A 15,779-nucleotide genomic window follows, 5' to 3' on the forward strand; every position below is an offset into this window, starting at 1 on the left:
TGTTCGGATGTACCGATCCTGTACAGGTGTTGTTACACGTGGTCTGCCACTGCGAGGACGATCATCTGTCCGTCCTGTCTCCCTGTAGCGCTGTCTTAGGCGTCTCACAGTACGGACATTGCAATTTATTGCCCTGGCCACATCTGCAGTCCTCAGGCATGCTGTAAGGAGGCATAAGGCACATTCACACAGATGAGCAGGGACCCTGGGCATCTTTCTTTTGGTGTTTTTCAGTCAGTAGAAAGGCCTTTTTAGTGTCCTAAGTTTTCATAACTGTGACCTTAATTGCCTACCATCTGTAAGCTGTTAGTGTCTTAATGACCGTTCCAGAGGTGCATGTTCATTAATTGTTTATGGTTCATTGAACAAGCATGGGAAACAGTGTTTAAACCCTTTACAATGAAGATCTGTGAAGTTATTTGGATTTTTACGAATTATCTTTGAAAGACAGGGTCCTGAAAAAGGGCAGTTTCTTTTTTTGCAGAGTTTAGTATTAATGGATGGTGTACTGGTTACTGTGGAATATCACTGTTTGTACAAGGCATCATGACTCATTTCTTTGTTCACTTTTGGACAGCGGACTGTTGAGGTGTTAGAGGGTAGGTAGGTAGCAACACATCTGCCACGCTGATCCTCAACACTGGAGCTCCCCAGCGGTGCGTGCTCAGTCCCCTCCTGTACTCCCTGTCCACCCACGACTGCATGGCCAGGCACGACTTCAACACCATCATTAAGTTTGCAGACGACACAACAGTGGTAGGCCTGATCAACGACGAGACAGCCTATAGGGAGGAGGTCAGAGACCTGGCCGGGTGGTGCCAGAATAACAACCTATCCCTCAACGTAACCAAGACTGAGGAGATTATTGTGGACTACGGGAAAAGGAGCACCGAGCACACCCCCATTCTCATCGACAGGGCTGTAGTGGAGCAGGTTGAAAGCTTCAAGTTCCTAGGTGGCCACATCAACAACAAACTAGAATGGTCCAAACACACCAAGACAATGGTGACGAGGGCACGACAAGGCCTATTCCCCCTCAGGCAACTAAAAGGATTTGGCATGGGTCCTGAGATCCTCAAAAGGTTCTACAGCTGCAACATCGAGAGCATCCTGACCGGTTGCGTCACTGCCTGGTACGGCAATTGCTCGGCCTCCGACCGCAAGGCACTTCAGAGGGTAGTGCGTACAGCCCAGTACATCACTGGGGCAAAGCTGCCTGCCAGCCAGGACCTCTACACCAGGCGGTGTCAGAGGAAGGCCCTAAAAATTGTCAAAGGCCCCAGCCACCCTAGTCATAGACTGTTCTCTCTACTACCGCATGGCAAGCGGTACCTGAGTGCCAAGTCTAGGACAAAAAGGCTTCTCAGCAGTTTTTACCCCTAAGCCATAAGACTCCTGAACAGGTAACCAAATGGTTACCCGGACTATTTGCATTGTGTGCCCCCCCAACCCCTCTTTTACGCTGCTGCTACTCTCTGTTTATCATATATGCATAGTCACTTTAACTATACATTCATGTACATACTACCTCAATTAGCCCGACCAACCAGTGCTCCCGCACATTGGCTAACCGGGCTATCTGCATTGTGTCCCACCACCCGCCAACCCCTCTTTTTACGCTACTGCTACTCTCTGTTCATCATATATGCATAGTCACTTTAACCATACCTACATGTACATACTACCTCAATAAGCCTGACTAACCGGTGTCTGTATATAGCCTTGCTACTGTTATTTTCAAATGTCTTTTTACTGTTTTATTTCTTTACTTACCTACACACACACTTTTTTTTCGCACTATTGGTTAGAGCCTGTAAGTAAGCATTTCACTGTAAGGTCTACACCTGTTGTATTCGGCGCACGTGACAAATAAACTTTGATTTGATAGAGGTTTGGAAATATAAAAAGCCCATGGGACTGACACCTTGGATAGCTACAGAGAATTTGTAATCCCACTGTTTGATTTATTTGCCTTTATTTTCTAGAGCCCCTACAGAGGTCATCCTTAACCCATTGATTCTTCATCTACATGATTGTCTTCCTATTCAATGCTGTGTTCAACATGATATGTTGAAGGAGAAGTTATAGGTTAACGTTAACCATAAGGGGCAAATCGGCATATGGATTTGAAAAGCATCTTTTTTATTTCATCCCAATGATATATTGTATGCAAAGGGTTATGTAACTGTGTGTTGTACTTGTATGTATTGAGGGAGATAAACAGGTTTAACCATGCTCTCTGCTGTGTCAGCGTGGCAGATTCTGCATCAATCAGCGACGGTCAGGGCAGGACTCTCACATGCCTGGGTCGGCATATTTCAGAGGCACGTCATGAAGACAGCATTAATAGCCGGAGTGTTCCCTTTTAAGATCTCCCGTTTGGCAGCCACATAGCCCCACTCACGCAAAACATGGTTACACTAATCTCCCCTGATAAGAGGGGAACAGGATGGACTACTGGCTGGTTCTGTAGCCAAGGTCACACTCTGACTGTTAGCCTACAACATCTGTTTCAAATCCACCTATTGTCACCAGTTAACGTGGATATGTGTGGAGATTGAGGATAATAAGGGCAAAAAGTGTAATAGCAATGTGCGCGTTCTATCCTTGGATGTAATAATGCTAAGTTTCCTCTGATAGTTGTATATTCATGATACTAGCTGGAACATCTTAATTCATGATTATGTTGAGTAGTCTCCGTTTGCCCTGATCAAATTTGACTTCCCTAGGTTGTACATCTGACTAAATCCCTCTCTCTGGCTCTCCCTGCTTCTCTTTGGACGATATGGGTGTTCTTGGTATTCCTATAATCACTTGATTGATATGAGGGCCATCTGTTTCCCTACAGGACGATGGCATCCTGAAAGAGATCGACATCAGCCAGCACACCAAAGAGGGCTTTGAAAAGGCAGACCCCTCCCAGTTTGAGCTGCTGAAAGTGCTAGGCCAAGGCTCCTATGGAAAGGTAAACATATAGTTACCTGAATTAAGGTGTCGCATCTATGTTACACCTACTGTGTATGTACTATGCATTCATCACATTTCCCCTACTGTTCAATCTGATATTAATCTCTTCCATAGGTGTTCCTGGTGAGAAAAATCAAAGGTTCTGACAGAGGACAGCTTTATGCCATGAAAGTGTTAAGGAAAGCAACGCTAAAAGGTACTTATTCTGATACTTTCGAAGAGTGGTATGTTTTTCATCAGACCAATCTTACTAAGAGAGTAATATTATTACAGTAAACAGACATGATATGGGTATGATTTAATTCCAAATCCAGCCAAACTGGTTTTCCGGCATAAGTAATAAAATATATATCCTTTTTTTCCCTTTTTTTTTTAAACATCTCACGTTTCCTATACTCATCAAATCTCAGTCAAAAACATTTTACGTTTCCTATACTCATCAAATCTCAGTCAAAAACATTTTACGTTTCATATACTCATCAAATCTCAGTCAAAAACATCTTGCGTTTCCTGTACTCAACAAATCTCAGTCAAACGCTTTACGTTTAAAAAAATCTGCTCTAGATAATGAAATGCAGCCTTTTGGCCCTGTCTCAGGAAATGGAGATCATGTTCTCCTTGCTTACATAATACAGGAACAGCTGCAGGAATGTCCTCTGCAAAGCAGAGAGCCGTTGCAAGAGGAAGCTGGCATTGCAGCACAGGTGCTTGAGGGGATTATGATTTTGATTATTATTGATAACGAAGTAGCTGACCTCCATTTCCCAGGTGACATAGGGAGAAGGCTTAGGTAATGCAGATAGATGAGCATAATGCAGCAAGTCATTGCATTAGCTCACTCTGTCTCGATTATGCGATGACATTCCCAATGCACTGATTAGGTAAGTGGCTGACTAGTGAGGGAGAAGTCTTGCATATGCATGGTTGAGTGGTTTACAGATTTTCATTGTATCAACAGTTTTGACAGTATAGAAATTTATACCTGAGATATTTTATACAGTATTGTCGGATACCGGCCCAACTCTAATGGGTTGTATATGTATAGCTTTTGTCCACATCTGTTCAGTTCTACAAGTATCTTAATTCATTAACACCATTTTGATAAACTTTGTCTGTTTTTCAGTCCGGGATAGGGTGCGGTCCAAAATGGAGAGAGACATTCTGGCTGAAGTCAACCACCCCTTCATAGTCAAACTCCATTATGGTGAGCGTATTTCCCAAGTGCCGTCTTTCTCATCCATGCAACCATGTTCTGACTGGCACACATACATACAACAAACATTGAGACATGAAAACCCTCTTGTTAAGACAGCCAAATAATTATGTGACGAGATTGTCTTTAGCCATCAGTTGTTAGAATGGTTCTGCCATTAGGCAGCAGGCAGAAACACATTGTGATATCAAATGGAGTAGGTTCTTGCATTGAATAACTCTCCAAGCGTTTTATAAGGCTTGGCACGTCCCTCTAAACATTTCAATGACGTCTGGAGCCCTTCAGACAGCGTAAGCCATCACTCCGTCTCAAAGCACTTTACCTCCTTATTTATTAGCATGCTCTGAGTATTGCCACAGCAGCCCCAGGCAAACAGATGCACTCAACAAAGCAGATAATAGGAATACACGAGAAGAAGTCCATAATATCAAAATTATACCAGGGAAAAAAAGATTTGCCTTGACATGTACCTTTTAAGCAGAGCCGGATTACTGAATGGGCACGTAGGGCACATGACCCGGGGCCCCCTGAACTCCAGGTGGTACCCAACCAAATGTATTTATTTTGGGTTGTGGGCCCCCTGGTTGTGGGCCCCCCAGATAGCATATGATAGCTAAATGTGTAGAATTGCAGGAAATTGGCTTTAAAACTGCCAAATCGTCTCTGAGCCTCATTGTACAATTATTTTATTTTTGATTTTTGATTTAACCTTTATTTAACTAGGCAAGTCAGTTAAGAACTTAAGAACAAATTCTTATTTACAATAACGGCCTATCCCGGCCAAACCCGGACGACGCTGGGCCAATTGTGTGCCGCCCTATGGGACTCCCAATCATGGCCAAATGTGATACAGCCTGGAATCGAACTATGAACTGTAGTGACGCCTCTTGCACTTTGGAGTGTTTTCATTTTATTGCATGTCATGAGTGAAGGAGAATATGTATTTTGCGTGACCATTTATGTTGTTTTTATGGCCCAGCCTTTCAGACGGAGGGGAAGCTATATCTGATTCTAGACTTCCTCAGAGGGGGAGACCTCTTCACACGGCTTTCTAAAGAGGTCAGTCATCTTGTTACTCACTGTGATGGCTTACTGCTCATTCACTGTTTTATTAATACATTCAATCACCACATGCATATGTTTAAAAAATATATACTTTTATTTCCAATCATTTGTTTTCTTGGTGCAAATGTCCCTTTTTGATTGAATAGGTACAGTATATTTTCGAGGCATTCTCAATTTGCGTGATATTACTTTTTTTTTATTGGTCAACTCAACAGCAATTGGTAATTTGGCTTATAGAGTAAAAACAAGTAGGACTTTCATTCATCACACGTGCGCACTCCAAAGCTTCAGGACTCATTCTGTGACTAAAAATAGGTCCGTCCACCCCACTGATTCAATCGATATGTATAAACACCCTGCCATTGACCGGACCCCATCAGGAATAGGTCCCTATATTGTAAATGTTCATTCCTAATTGGTTTGGCTTTAATCTTGTACTTCAGCATCTCTGAATGTCCATGCATTCATAGTGAGTTGAAATAAGTAAGCTACTTCAGTAATAAAGTGTAGCTCTTTCATGTGCTCACTTCCAATTACCAGCACAGGTTTATTTCAAACCACAGACATAATGGCTTGTGTGGTATGTCTAGCATGGGCTTTCGATGCAAACATTTTCAAGTGCTCACTGCCAATGAACAGCCCAGACCTCATCAGTCAGATTACAATATCTCCTTCGTTCCGTGCACTAACCCAGGGTTGGGGGGGGGAATAATTATTTTGGGTTAAATAACACTCTGGGTCACATTTGAACATCTACAACTAGATAGAAAGTATGTAGAAATGATTTTCAAAAAACTACAGTTTTTCTGGCCTGCAAAATGATTTTGACGAGCAAATCGGTCCCCAAAAAACTGTGGGCCTCCGTTGAATTTCGAAATCCCAATGTGGCCCTCAATTCAAAATGATTCCCCACCCCTTCAATAGCCTGTATTGTAATACTGCTATTATGAAGAAATTATAGATAACGACTCAATTGATGAAATCATTGACTCATAGAGTTCCTTTGGGACATTCAGCTAACAACTGCAGATTGTTTCATCACACCATATATTTTTTTTACTCATTAATTGGCAATACGCCAAGCTATGTGGATTGCAATAGTTTGTGTTTGTAACGAACAATGATCATATTTAACATGCCAGTTGACTCCATGATGAACTAAGATGCATGTATTATATACAGTGCATTCGGAAGGTATTCAGACCCCTCGACTTTTTCTACATTTTGTTACATTCCAGCCTTATTCTAAAATGTATTAGATTGTTTTCCCCCTCATCAATTTACACACAGTACCCCATAATGACAAAGCAAAAACAGGTTTTTAGAAATGTTTGCAAAAAATGTAAACAATAAAACTGAAATATCACAATTACATAAGTATTCAGACCCTTTACTCAGTACTTTGTTGAAGCACCTTTGGCAGCAATTACAGCCTTGAGTCTTCTTGGGTATGATGCTACAAGCTTGGCACACCTGTATTTGGGGAGTTTCTCCCATTCTTCTCTACAGATCCTCTCAAGCTCTGTCAGGTTGGATGGGGAGCCGCTGCACAGCTATTTTCAGGTCTCTCTAGAGATGTTTCGATTGGGTTCAAGTCCGGGCTCTGGCTGGGTCACTCAAGGACATTCAGAGACTTGTCCCGAAGCCACTCCAGCATTGTCTTGGCTGTGAGCTTAGGGTCGTTGTCCTGTTGGAAGGTGAACCTTTGCCTCCAGTCTGAGGTCCTGAGCGCTCTGGAGCAGGTTTTTATCAAGGATCTCTCTGTACTTTGTACCATTCATCTTTCCCTTGATCCTGACTAGTCTACCAGTCCCTGCCGCTGAAAAACATCCCCAAAGCATGATGCTGCCACCACCATGCTTCAATGAAAGGATGGTGCCAGATTTCCTCCAGACGTGACGCTTGGCATTCAGGCCAAAGACTTCAATCTTGATTTCATCAGACCAGAGAATCTTGTTTCTCATGGTCTGAGAGTCCTTTACGTGCCCTTCTGGAAGTTTCTCCCATCTCCACAGAGGAACTCTGAAGCTCTGTCAGAGTGACCATCATGTTTTTCCCCTGACCATGGCCCTTTTCCCCCGATTGCTCAGTTTGGCTGGGAGGCAAGCTCTAGGAAAAGTCTTGGTGCTTCCAAACTTTTTGGTACCCTTCCCCATATCTCTGCCTCGAAACAATCCTGTCTCTGAGATCTACGGACAATTCCTTCAACCTCATGGCTTGGTTTTTGCTCTGGCATGCACTGTCAACTGTGGGACCTCATATAGACAGGTTTGTGCCTTTCCAAATCATGTCCAATCAATTGAATTTACCACAGGTTCACTCCTATCAAGTTCTATAAACATCTCAAGGATGATCAATGGAAACAGGATGCACCTGAGCTCAATTTTAAGCCTGGAGCGTAACAAAATGTGGGAAGGGGTCTGAATACTTTCCGAATGCACTGTATATGACTGTTATCAGATGTTAGCAAGTTATTGATTTCATGAACCTTATTTCTAAGGTTACATATATTAATATACTTAGCCCTATCCTGGGTAGCTTATCGTAGATAATATGGAGAGAAAATATTAACTTGTGTGTGTGTGTGTGTGTGTGTGTGTGTGTGTGTGTGTGATGTTGGGCTGAAACAACTGAACCTGAAGCTTGGCTCTCTCACTCCTCCCAGGCTTTTGGGACAATGTGCTTGCTTGTTGTAGCGGATGTAAGCAATGTCCCAACGCTCTCTGGCAGCTTTTATAGCTCGGATAAGTTATTTCCGGCTCTGGCGCAAAGCTTCAAAGAAGTCCTCATTGAGGAAGATGTTGGTTTCTCTCAAGTTCTTGGCTCTCTCCAGAACAGCCGTCTTGACCTTGAACCTCAGGAACTTGACCACTATCGGCCTGGGTCTATCATCTGGGCTGGTTACAGGTTTTCCTGACCTGTGGGCGTGCTCCACTTTTTCCTCAGACTCCGTCCAGGCCTCATGTGGAGACTGGTATGCCATCCACAACAATGTTATTCCTCCTGGATTGTCCCTCTAGTCTAGATAGTAGGGCTGGTAATTGCCAGGGACCTTACTATACGATATTATCACTATACTTAGGTGCTGAAACGATATGTATTGCGATTCTCGTGATGCTATATGTATTGCGATTCGATACTGTGATTTTATTGCGATTCGATGTTCCAAACATATTGCTCACCATATGTCTGCTGTAGAGGGACAAGACAGAGCCATGAGAAAATCAGTCAAGGAAATAAAAGTTCTCAAAACAAATTGGAGTTGTGGTGTAGGTACAGCCAACTAGGGCAAAAATAATATTCCTATATTTTCAAAACGATATGATATATCGTCAAAAATAATATCCTGATATCACTACTGTTTTCCCAGTCATCTGAAATAATGATCCACAGACTGCTGTCATCTCGCGTGGGCTTACAGTTTGTTGTCATCTTGCTGCAAGTCTCTTTCAGGATATCCACCTCTCCCTGGGAGAACTGAAAAACTCTTCCTAAGTTCTTGGACTTCTCTGGTCAGATTGCCCATTATTTTGTTAGTTGAGTCCACCAGTATTTGGACAAAGCTCTTGAAGGTATTTTCCTGTTGTTGTAACAATTGCTTGTTGACATATTTTTGGTTGGTTTTTAAAAGATCATGCACCTGTGATAGTGAAACACTGTTCTCTCCATTTCTCCAAATTTCTTTATAACTTTGGTCGGCATGACGGTAGTAACGTAGGCTAATGCTGGTTATCCACGGAATTCCAGCCAGCACAGCTCACAGGGCTGATATGAACAGCAACAAACAGCAGAGATTTAAACCGCCACAAGTGCGGGACTAGGGCTGGGACAATACCAGTATCGCGATACTCGTTAGTATCGTGGCAAGGAAACAAAACTTGAAGCATATTTAACTTTAGGAAAACAGCCCTAATGTTGGAACCAAACATCATGTTGTCATCCAGAGTCACGTTTATTTGAATTTGCAGCTATAGCACACTGTATTTTACATACATCAGATTTTTAAAGGACCAAAGAATTTGTTCTGCTTTGTGTTTTCATTTTTGCCATGGAAAAAATATTGCGATACTGGTATCGTCACAGCCCTACTGAGCACACACCCCTGGGGGCCCCTGTGTTGAGGGTCAGAGTCGCGGAGGTGTTGTTGCCTACTCTTACCACCTGGGGTCGGCCCATCAGGAAGTCCAGGATCCAGTTGCAGAGGGAGGTGTTCAGTCTCAGGGTCCTGAGCTTGGAGGGCACTATGGTGTTTGAAATCTGAGTTGTAGTTGATGAACAGCATCCTCACATAGGTATTCCTCTTTTCTAGGTGAGAGAGGGCAGAATGGAGTGCACTTGAGATTGCATCGTCTGTGGATTTGTTAGGTCGGTAGGCAAATTGGAGTGGGTCCAGGGTGTCTGGGCTGACGGAGTTGATGTGTGCCATGAACAGCCTTTCAAAACACTTCATTACAGATGTGAGTGTTATAGGGCAGTGGTCATTGTGGCGCGATGCCTTAGTGTTTTTGGGAACAGGAATGATGGTAGTCAGCTTGAAACGTGTGGGGATTACAGACTGGGAGAGGTTGAAATGTCTGGAAAGACACCTGCCAGCTGGTCTGTACATGCCCAGAGGACACGCCCTGGAATACCGTCTGGCCTTACAGACAGACAGACGAGAGATATAACCTAGTCCTCCGGATCAGCGGGGGGCCTCATGCACGGCTCTGTGTTGTTTCCAAACCTCTCCTTGAGTACCCCCAGCCATTCTTCTTATTTGTTCAATTCCAACTAGCATACCTGCTCCAACTAATTAATCATCAAGCCCCTGATTAGTTGAATCGGGTGTGCTAGTATGCCTACTGGAATAGATCATATAAAATTAACTCTCTGGGGTATTCGAGGGGAGTTTTGCTCAAAGAAATGATTAAATGGATGGAGACCTTGATTATTATTGAATAATAAAAACAACCTGCAGTCCGGATAATAGACCACCAACTTTAGAAATGCGTTCATCCATTCACCCATGTTTCCTAAAACTACTGCCTCCTATGTGTCATCGTGACTACTACCAATCCTTTTGTAAATAATAACTGGAATGAAATTGGGCAAACAATTTGTCTCTAGATTTAAATTTGTTCTTCTGGGCCGACAGACAAATGGGAATTGAAATATGAATGAATTACTGCTGGTTTTGGAAATCACTCATCTGGAACAGCTAGCAGATGCCCTAATGCTGGTAGCAACTTGTTACTTTCACCACAATTAAATGCTCTCCTTGGCACCGCAGTGTTTATTCCCCACACATATTCCATTTGAGAGCTAAAGTAATCTTTCTGTGGTTAAAATGTGCTATTTAGTAAACAAAGAGAAAGACAACAATACATGCTCTACCTGAGGAAACTCAGCAAAGTTTTTATTAAGATGAATGCAACTCGCTCTGGATAAAAGTGTCTGCTAAATTACTAAAATGTAAATGTGTAACATCTTTGATGCAAATATTTTGGGTGAGGTTCAAAACAGCTGGCTTTGTAATCAAGTTAATGAGTTTCAGTAGTGTTCAATCTGTGGGTAGTGCTCTTGTTTTGCTCAGGCTACCTGACATTGGAATTATGGAAAGCTGTCTGTCTGTTTTTTATGTGTTTAAAACACATCAATGTAGGCTACTCAACGGTTTTAAAAACACGGCTTTTATTTTCACAATCACAAATCACACATGTACTGTTTGCATCTTGTCAATGACTGTTACTTTATCTTTCACCTTTCTCCATCTGCAGGTGATGTTTACTGAAGAGGATGTGAAATTCTATCTGGCTGAGCTGGCCTTGGCCTTAGATCACCTTCACAGTCTGGGCATCATCTACAGAGACCTCAAACCAGAGAAGTAAAGCCTCACTGACTGTACTGTGCAATAGACTACTTCCTTATTCAAAGAGCATCTTGCATATCCATTCTCCACAGCTATACAATTTTTACCCATATGAGTACTCCTATACATTGTTTCTTTATCTCCGAGACTTACGAATATTCTGATAGGGAATGACCAAGTACATAATTGTCGGATTTGATATCATATAATTCCGATCCATGAGTTCAAACAAGGTTGTGTTACTGCTCCGTGGTGCTGCCTGTGACAGGTCTATCAAAACAACAACAGGTCTCTGGTGCAATCAAGGATGCATCTGTTCTGCATCTTTTTCCTCCTAGACTTGTAAATTGTCTCTCGGGTATTTGATGAGAGGAAATAAAAGAGGAACTCTCGGCATGGGAATAATTTACGTTTGAAGGTCTCGCGTAATTCCTGGTTTCAGTGGTTCTGCTTTTTTTGTCTTTGAAGGACGAGCTATTCCCAGCTTTACTGTTGATGATTAACAACACCAACCCAAGGGCAAAAGTGTGCTGTGCACAGATCCATTAGTTCTAACAAACAAACACTCAATAAATGTGTGGGTGTGCAGTGCCGAGAGGTGTGTAAGATGTGAAGATTTTATATAAAGTATTTCTATTATACAGATAGTTTATTAGGTACACCCATCTAGTACTAGGTCAGACCCCCTCCTTTGCCTCCAGTACAGACTGAATTCTTCGGGGCATGGGAACGTTGCTCAGTTGGTATCAAGAGACCTAACATGTTTCAGGAAAACATTCCCCACACCATTACACCACTGCAACATCCTGACTGGATGTTTTTTGTTGCACCATTCTTTGTAAACCCTAGACACTGTTGTGCTTGAAAAGCCCAGGAGGCCGGCTGTTTCTGAAATGCTGAAACCGGCTCACTTTTCACCGGCGATCATACCACGCTCAGTGGCTTAGGTCACTCGTTTTGCCCATTCTAAGGTTCAATAGAACAGTAACAATGCTTTAATGCCTTATTGCCTGCTTTATATATGAAGCCACATCCACGTGACTCACTGTCTCTAGGAGCAAACCTTTTTTGTGTGTGTGTGTGTGTGTGTGTGTGTGTGTGTGTGTGTGTGTGTGTGTGTGTGTGTGTGTGTGTGTGTGTGTGTGTGTGTGTGTGTGTGTGTGTGTGTGATACAGTACCAGTCAAAAGTTTGGACAGACCGACTCATTCCACGGCTTTTCTTTATTTTTACTATTTTCTAATAGAATAATAGTGAAGACATCACAACTATGAAATAACACATATGGAATCCTGTAGTAACCAAAGAAGTGTTAAACAAATCAAAATATATTTGAGATTCTTCAAAGTAGCCACCCTTTGCCTTGACAGCTTTGCACACTCTTGGCATTCTCTCAACCAGATTCATGAATGCATTTCAATTAAAAGTTCATTTGTGGAGTTTCTTTCCTTCTTAATGCCTTTGAGCCAATCAGTTGTGTTGTGACAAGGTAGGGGTGGTAAACAGAAGATAGCCCTATTTGGTAAAAGACCAAGTCCGTATTATGGCAAGAACAGCTCAAATAAGCAAAGAGAAAAGACAGTCCATCATTACTTTAAGACATGAAGGTCAGTCAATCCGGAACATTTCAAGAGCTTTGAAAGTTTCTTCAAGTGCATTCGCAAAAACCCTCAAGCCCTATGATGAAACTGGCTTTCATGAGGACCGCCACAGGAATGGAAGACCCAGAGTTACCTCTGCTTCAGAGGATAGGTTTATTCAAGTTAACTGCACCTCAGATTGCATCCGAATTAAATGCTTCACAGAGTTTAAGTAACAGACATATCTCAACATCAACTGTTCAGAGGAGACTGTGTGAATTAGCCCTTCAAGGTTGAATTGCTGCAAAGAAACCACTACTAAAGTACACCAATAAGAAGAGACTTGCTTGGGCCAAGAAACACGAGCAATGGATATTAGACTGGTGGAACTCTTTCCTTTCGGTCTGATTAGTCCAAATTTGAGATTTTTGGTTACAACTGCCGTGTCTTTTGAGAAACAGAGTTGGTGAACAGATGATCTCCGCATGTCTGGTTTCCACCACGAAGCATGGATGAGGAGGTGTGATGGTGCTTTGCTGGTGACTCTGTCTGTGATTTATTTAGAATTCAAGGCACATTTAACCACCATGGCTACCACACCATTCTGTGGAAATACACCATCCCATCTAGTTTGCGCTTAGTGGGACTATAATTGTTTTCAACAGGACAATGACCCAACACGCCTCCTGGCTGTGTAAGTGCTATTTGACCAAGAAGGAGAGTGAAGGAGTGCTGCATCAGATGACCTGGCCTCCACAATCACCTGACCTCAACCCAATTTGAGATGAGTTGGACCGCAAAGGGAAGGAAAAGAAGCCAAAAAATGCTCAGCATATGTGCTCAGCCCTTCAAGACTGTTGTGAAAGCATTCCAGGTAAAGCTGGTTGAGATAATGCCAAGACTGTGCAAAGCTGTCTTCAAGGCATAGGGTGGCTACTTTGAAGAATCAAAAATATATGTAACACTTTTTTGGTTACTACATGATTCCATGTGTTATTTCATAGTTTTGATGTCTTCACTATTATTCTACAATGTAGAAAATAGTAAAGATAAAGAAAAACGATTGAATAGGTGTGTCTGAACTTTTGACTGGTACTGTATGTATATTGATGTCGCATTCCTTCCCTCTACAGTATTCTTCTTGATGAGGAGGGCCACATCAAGATAACAGGTGACTAAAGACTGTTTTAAAAACATACAGCAGTGGTAGTAGTAGTTCGAATAGATATAGAAGTAGTCTCTCTATGTTGAATCCATTAAGCCCATAGCTGGTGGCTGTTTTCCTCTGTCTTTGACTTCAATCCCTTTTATCAAATGTATTTTAGATTTCGGGCTGAGTAAAGAGGCAATAGACCATGACAAGCGAGCGTACTCCTTCTGCGGGACAATAGAGTACATGGCCCCTGAGGTGGTCAACAGAAGAGGACATACACATAGTGCTGACTGGTGGTCATTTGGTGTCTTAATGGTGTGGACTTCCCTCCCTTTCTTTTTGATAATGCATTACAGACATACTATAGCTATTGGTTGGCTGCAATGTTATTGCAACACAATCTCCAGGTCAGAGTTTCATATAATGAAATTATGTTTGCATACATTATATGGATGTGCAGCGCTATGCATATAGCCTGTACAACCTGGTCACTAATGGTCAAACCTATAGTCAAAATGTGGATCTTAATGCGGAGACATCATAATGACGATACATACTGGTATGATAGTAGTCCACTACTTCTACGCCATACGTCTCACGTCTCACGTCTCACCTCTTCAATCCTCTTATATTAAAATATGAATGCTGATTGAATAGAGCCAGACCTGTTATAATAAGGTTGCTGCTGACTAATCCACACATTACTCCACCACCTCTAAAGAACAAAGGACTCCCTAATGGTTTCTTAGCTCAGTACTTTAGCCTCACGTTAAAACCAGATCAATACAAACCTTGCCAAATGTATTCCTTTAGGGCCAGAATTTATAACGCAAGCTTTGCTCTCTCCAAAAGAAACCCGCCAGGCACTCTCACTGATATCACCTTGAAGACACATTTCAGTTGAATGCATTCAGTTGTACAACTGACTAGGTATCCCCCTTTTCCTTTCTCTTTTCTCTGCATCTGCAGTGTTAGAACAAGTGCATGTGTAGTAACTGGAAAATATTATTTTCCTATATCATGCCATAGTATATTGAGTTTTTCACCCAAGAAACTGTCAACATTGTGGTGGAATACATTGTTTTGTAAAGAGATTTAGAGGATTGGCACTGACATTGTTTGTCTTTATTTTCAGTTTGAAATGCTGACAGGATCTCTACCATTTCAAGGCAAAGATCGCAAGGAAACAATGGCCCTCATACTAAAGTAAGATATGACAATTTGTATGGCAAATATATATGAAATGCATTAGTTTTTGAAATAATACATTTTTTTTCTGTTTTGTAGGGCAAAACTTGGCATGCCGCAATTCTTAAGCCCAGAGGTGCAAAGTTTAATACGGGCCCTCTTCAAAAGAAATCCTACCAATAGATTAGGTATGTAGTCAAGAGAAAGAATAGTGTGTGTCATTTCACATGCTCCTCTAATTGGAAGACTAATTTTCAGCATTAGATAAGCCATTTCTCATTTATTAAATGTGACACAGACAGCATTGAAATCGGAATTTTACATTTCACATCTTCACATTGAGGGTTTTAGGGACAGTGCAGGCTAGAAAGCACAGTTACTGCATGTGCTCTCTTACCCCTCGGTGGAAGCTGGTTGACCAGTGTTGGGATTGAATATAACCCCATGAATCACTTCCTCCATGATTTATAAGATGGAGAGTAAAGTCCAGCTAAATTTCAACTGTACCAGGCATCACTTGTGTGGTACCTGTGGTGCAGTCAGATTAAAGCCGGAAGTCATTCTGTATGTATGATTGCGTTAAATATTAGTAACAATTTACCTAAAGTATAAAAAAAAAAAAAAAATCTTTATTTAACCAGGTATGCCAGTTGAGAACAAGTTCTCATTTACAACTGCGACCTGGCCAAGATAAAGCAAAGCAGTGCGACAAAAACAACAACACAGAGTTACACATAAACAAACATACAGTCAATAACACAAAATAA

The 15,779-nt window shown here is 41.9% G+C and overlaps 1 protein-coding gene across 2 annotated transcripts in view; it reads left to right on the forward strand.

Moving 5' to 3' along the window:
- The window catches only part of LOC106612512 (ribosomal protein S6 kinase alpha-2), a 47,877-nt gene that overhangs the window by 17,145 nt on the left and 14,953 nt on the right, over window positions 1-15,779 (forward strand). Inside the window, exons 2-10 of one of the 2 annotated variants that reach the window (XM_045723232.1) lie at window positions 2,849-2,965; window positions 3,082-3,163; window positions 4,091-4,171; window positions 5,160-5,239; window positions 11,002-11,108; window positions 13,805-13,842; window positions 13,997-14,139; window positions 14,960-15,030; window positions 15,112-15,200. In XM_045723232.1, the coding sequence (XP_045579188.1) occupies window positions 2,849-2,965; window positions 3,082-3,163; window positions 4,091-4,171; window positions 5,160-5,239; window positions 11,002-11,108; window positions 13,805-13,842; window positions 13,997-14,139; window positions 14,960-15,030; window positions 15,112-15,200 (808 nt within the window). Of the gene's footprint in view, window positions 1-2,848; window positions 2,966-3,081; window positions 3,164-3,594; window positions 3,849-4,090; window positions 4,172-5,159; window positions 5,240-11,001; window positions 11,109-13,804; window positions 13,843-13,996; window positions 14,140-14,959; window positions 15,031-15,111; window positions 15,201-15,779 lie in introns of those variants that run through there. The other variant, XM_014213719.2, reaches the window with a different exon arrangement.

Source organism: Salmo salar, chromosome ssa01 (assembly GCF_905237065.1).
Source record: "Salmo salar chromosome ssa01, Ssal_v3.1, whole genome shotgun sequence".
Lineage (NCBI taxonomy): Eukaryota > Metazoa > Chordata > Actinopteri > Salmoniformes > Salmonidae > Salmo > Salmo salar.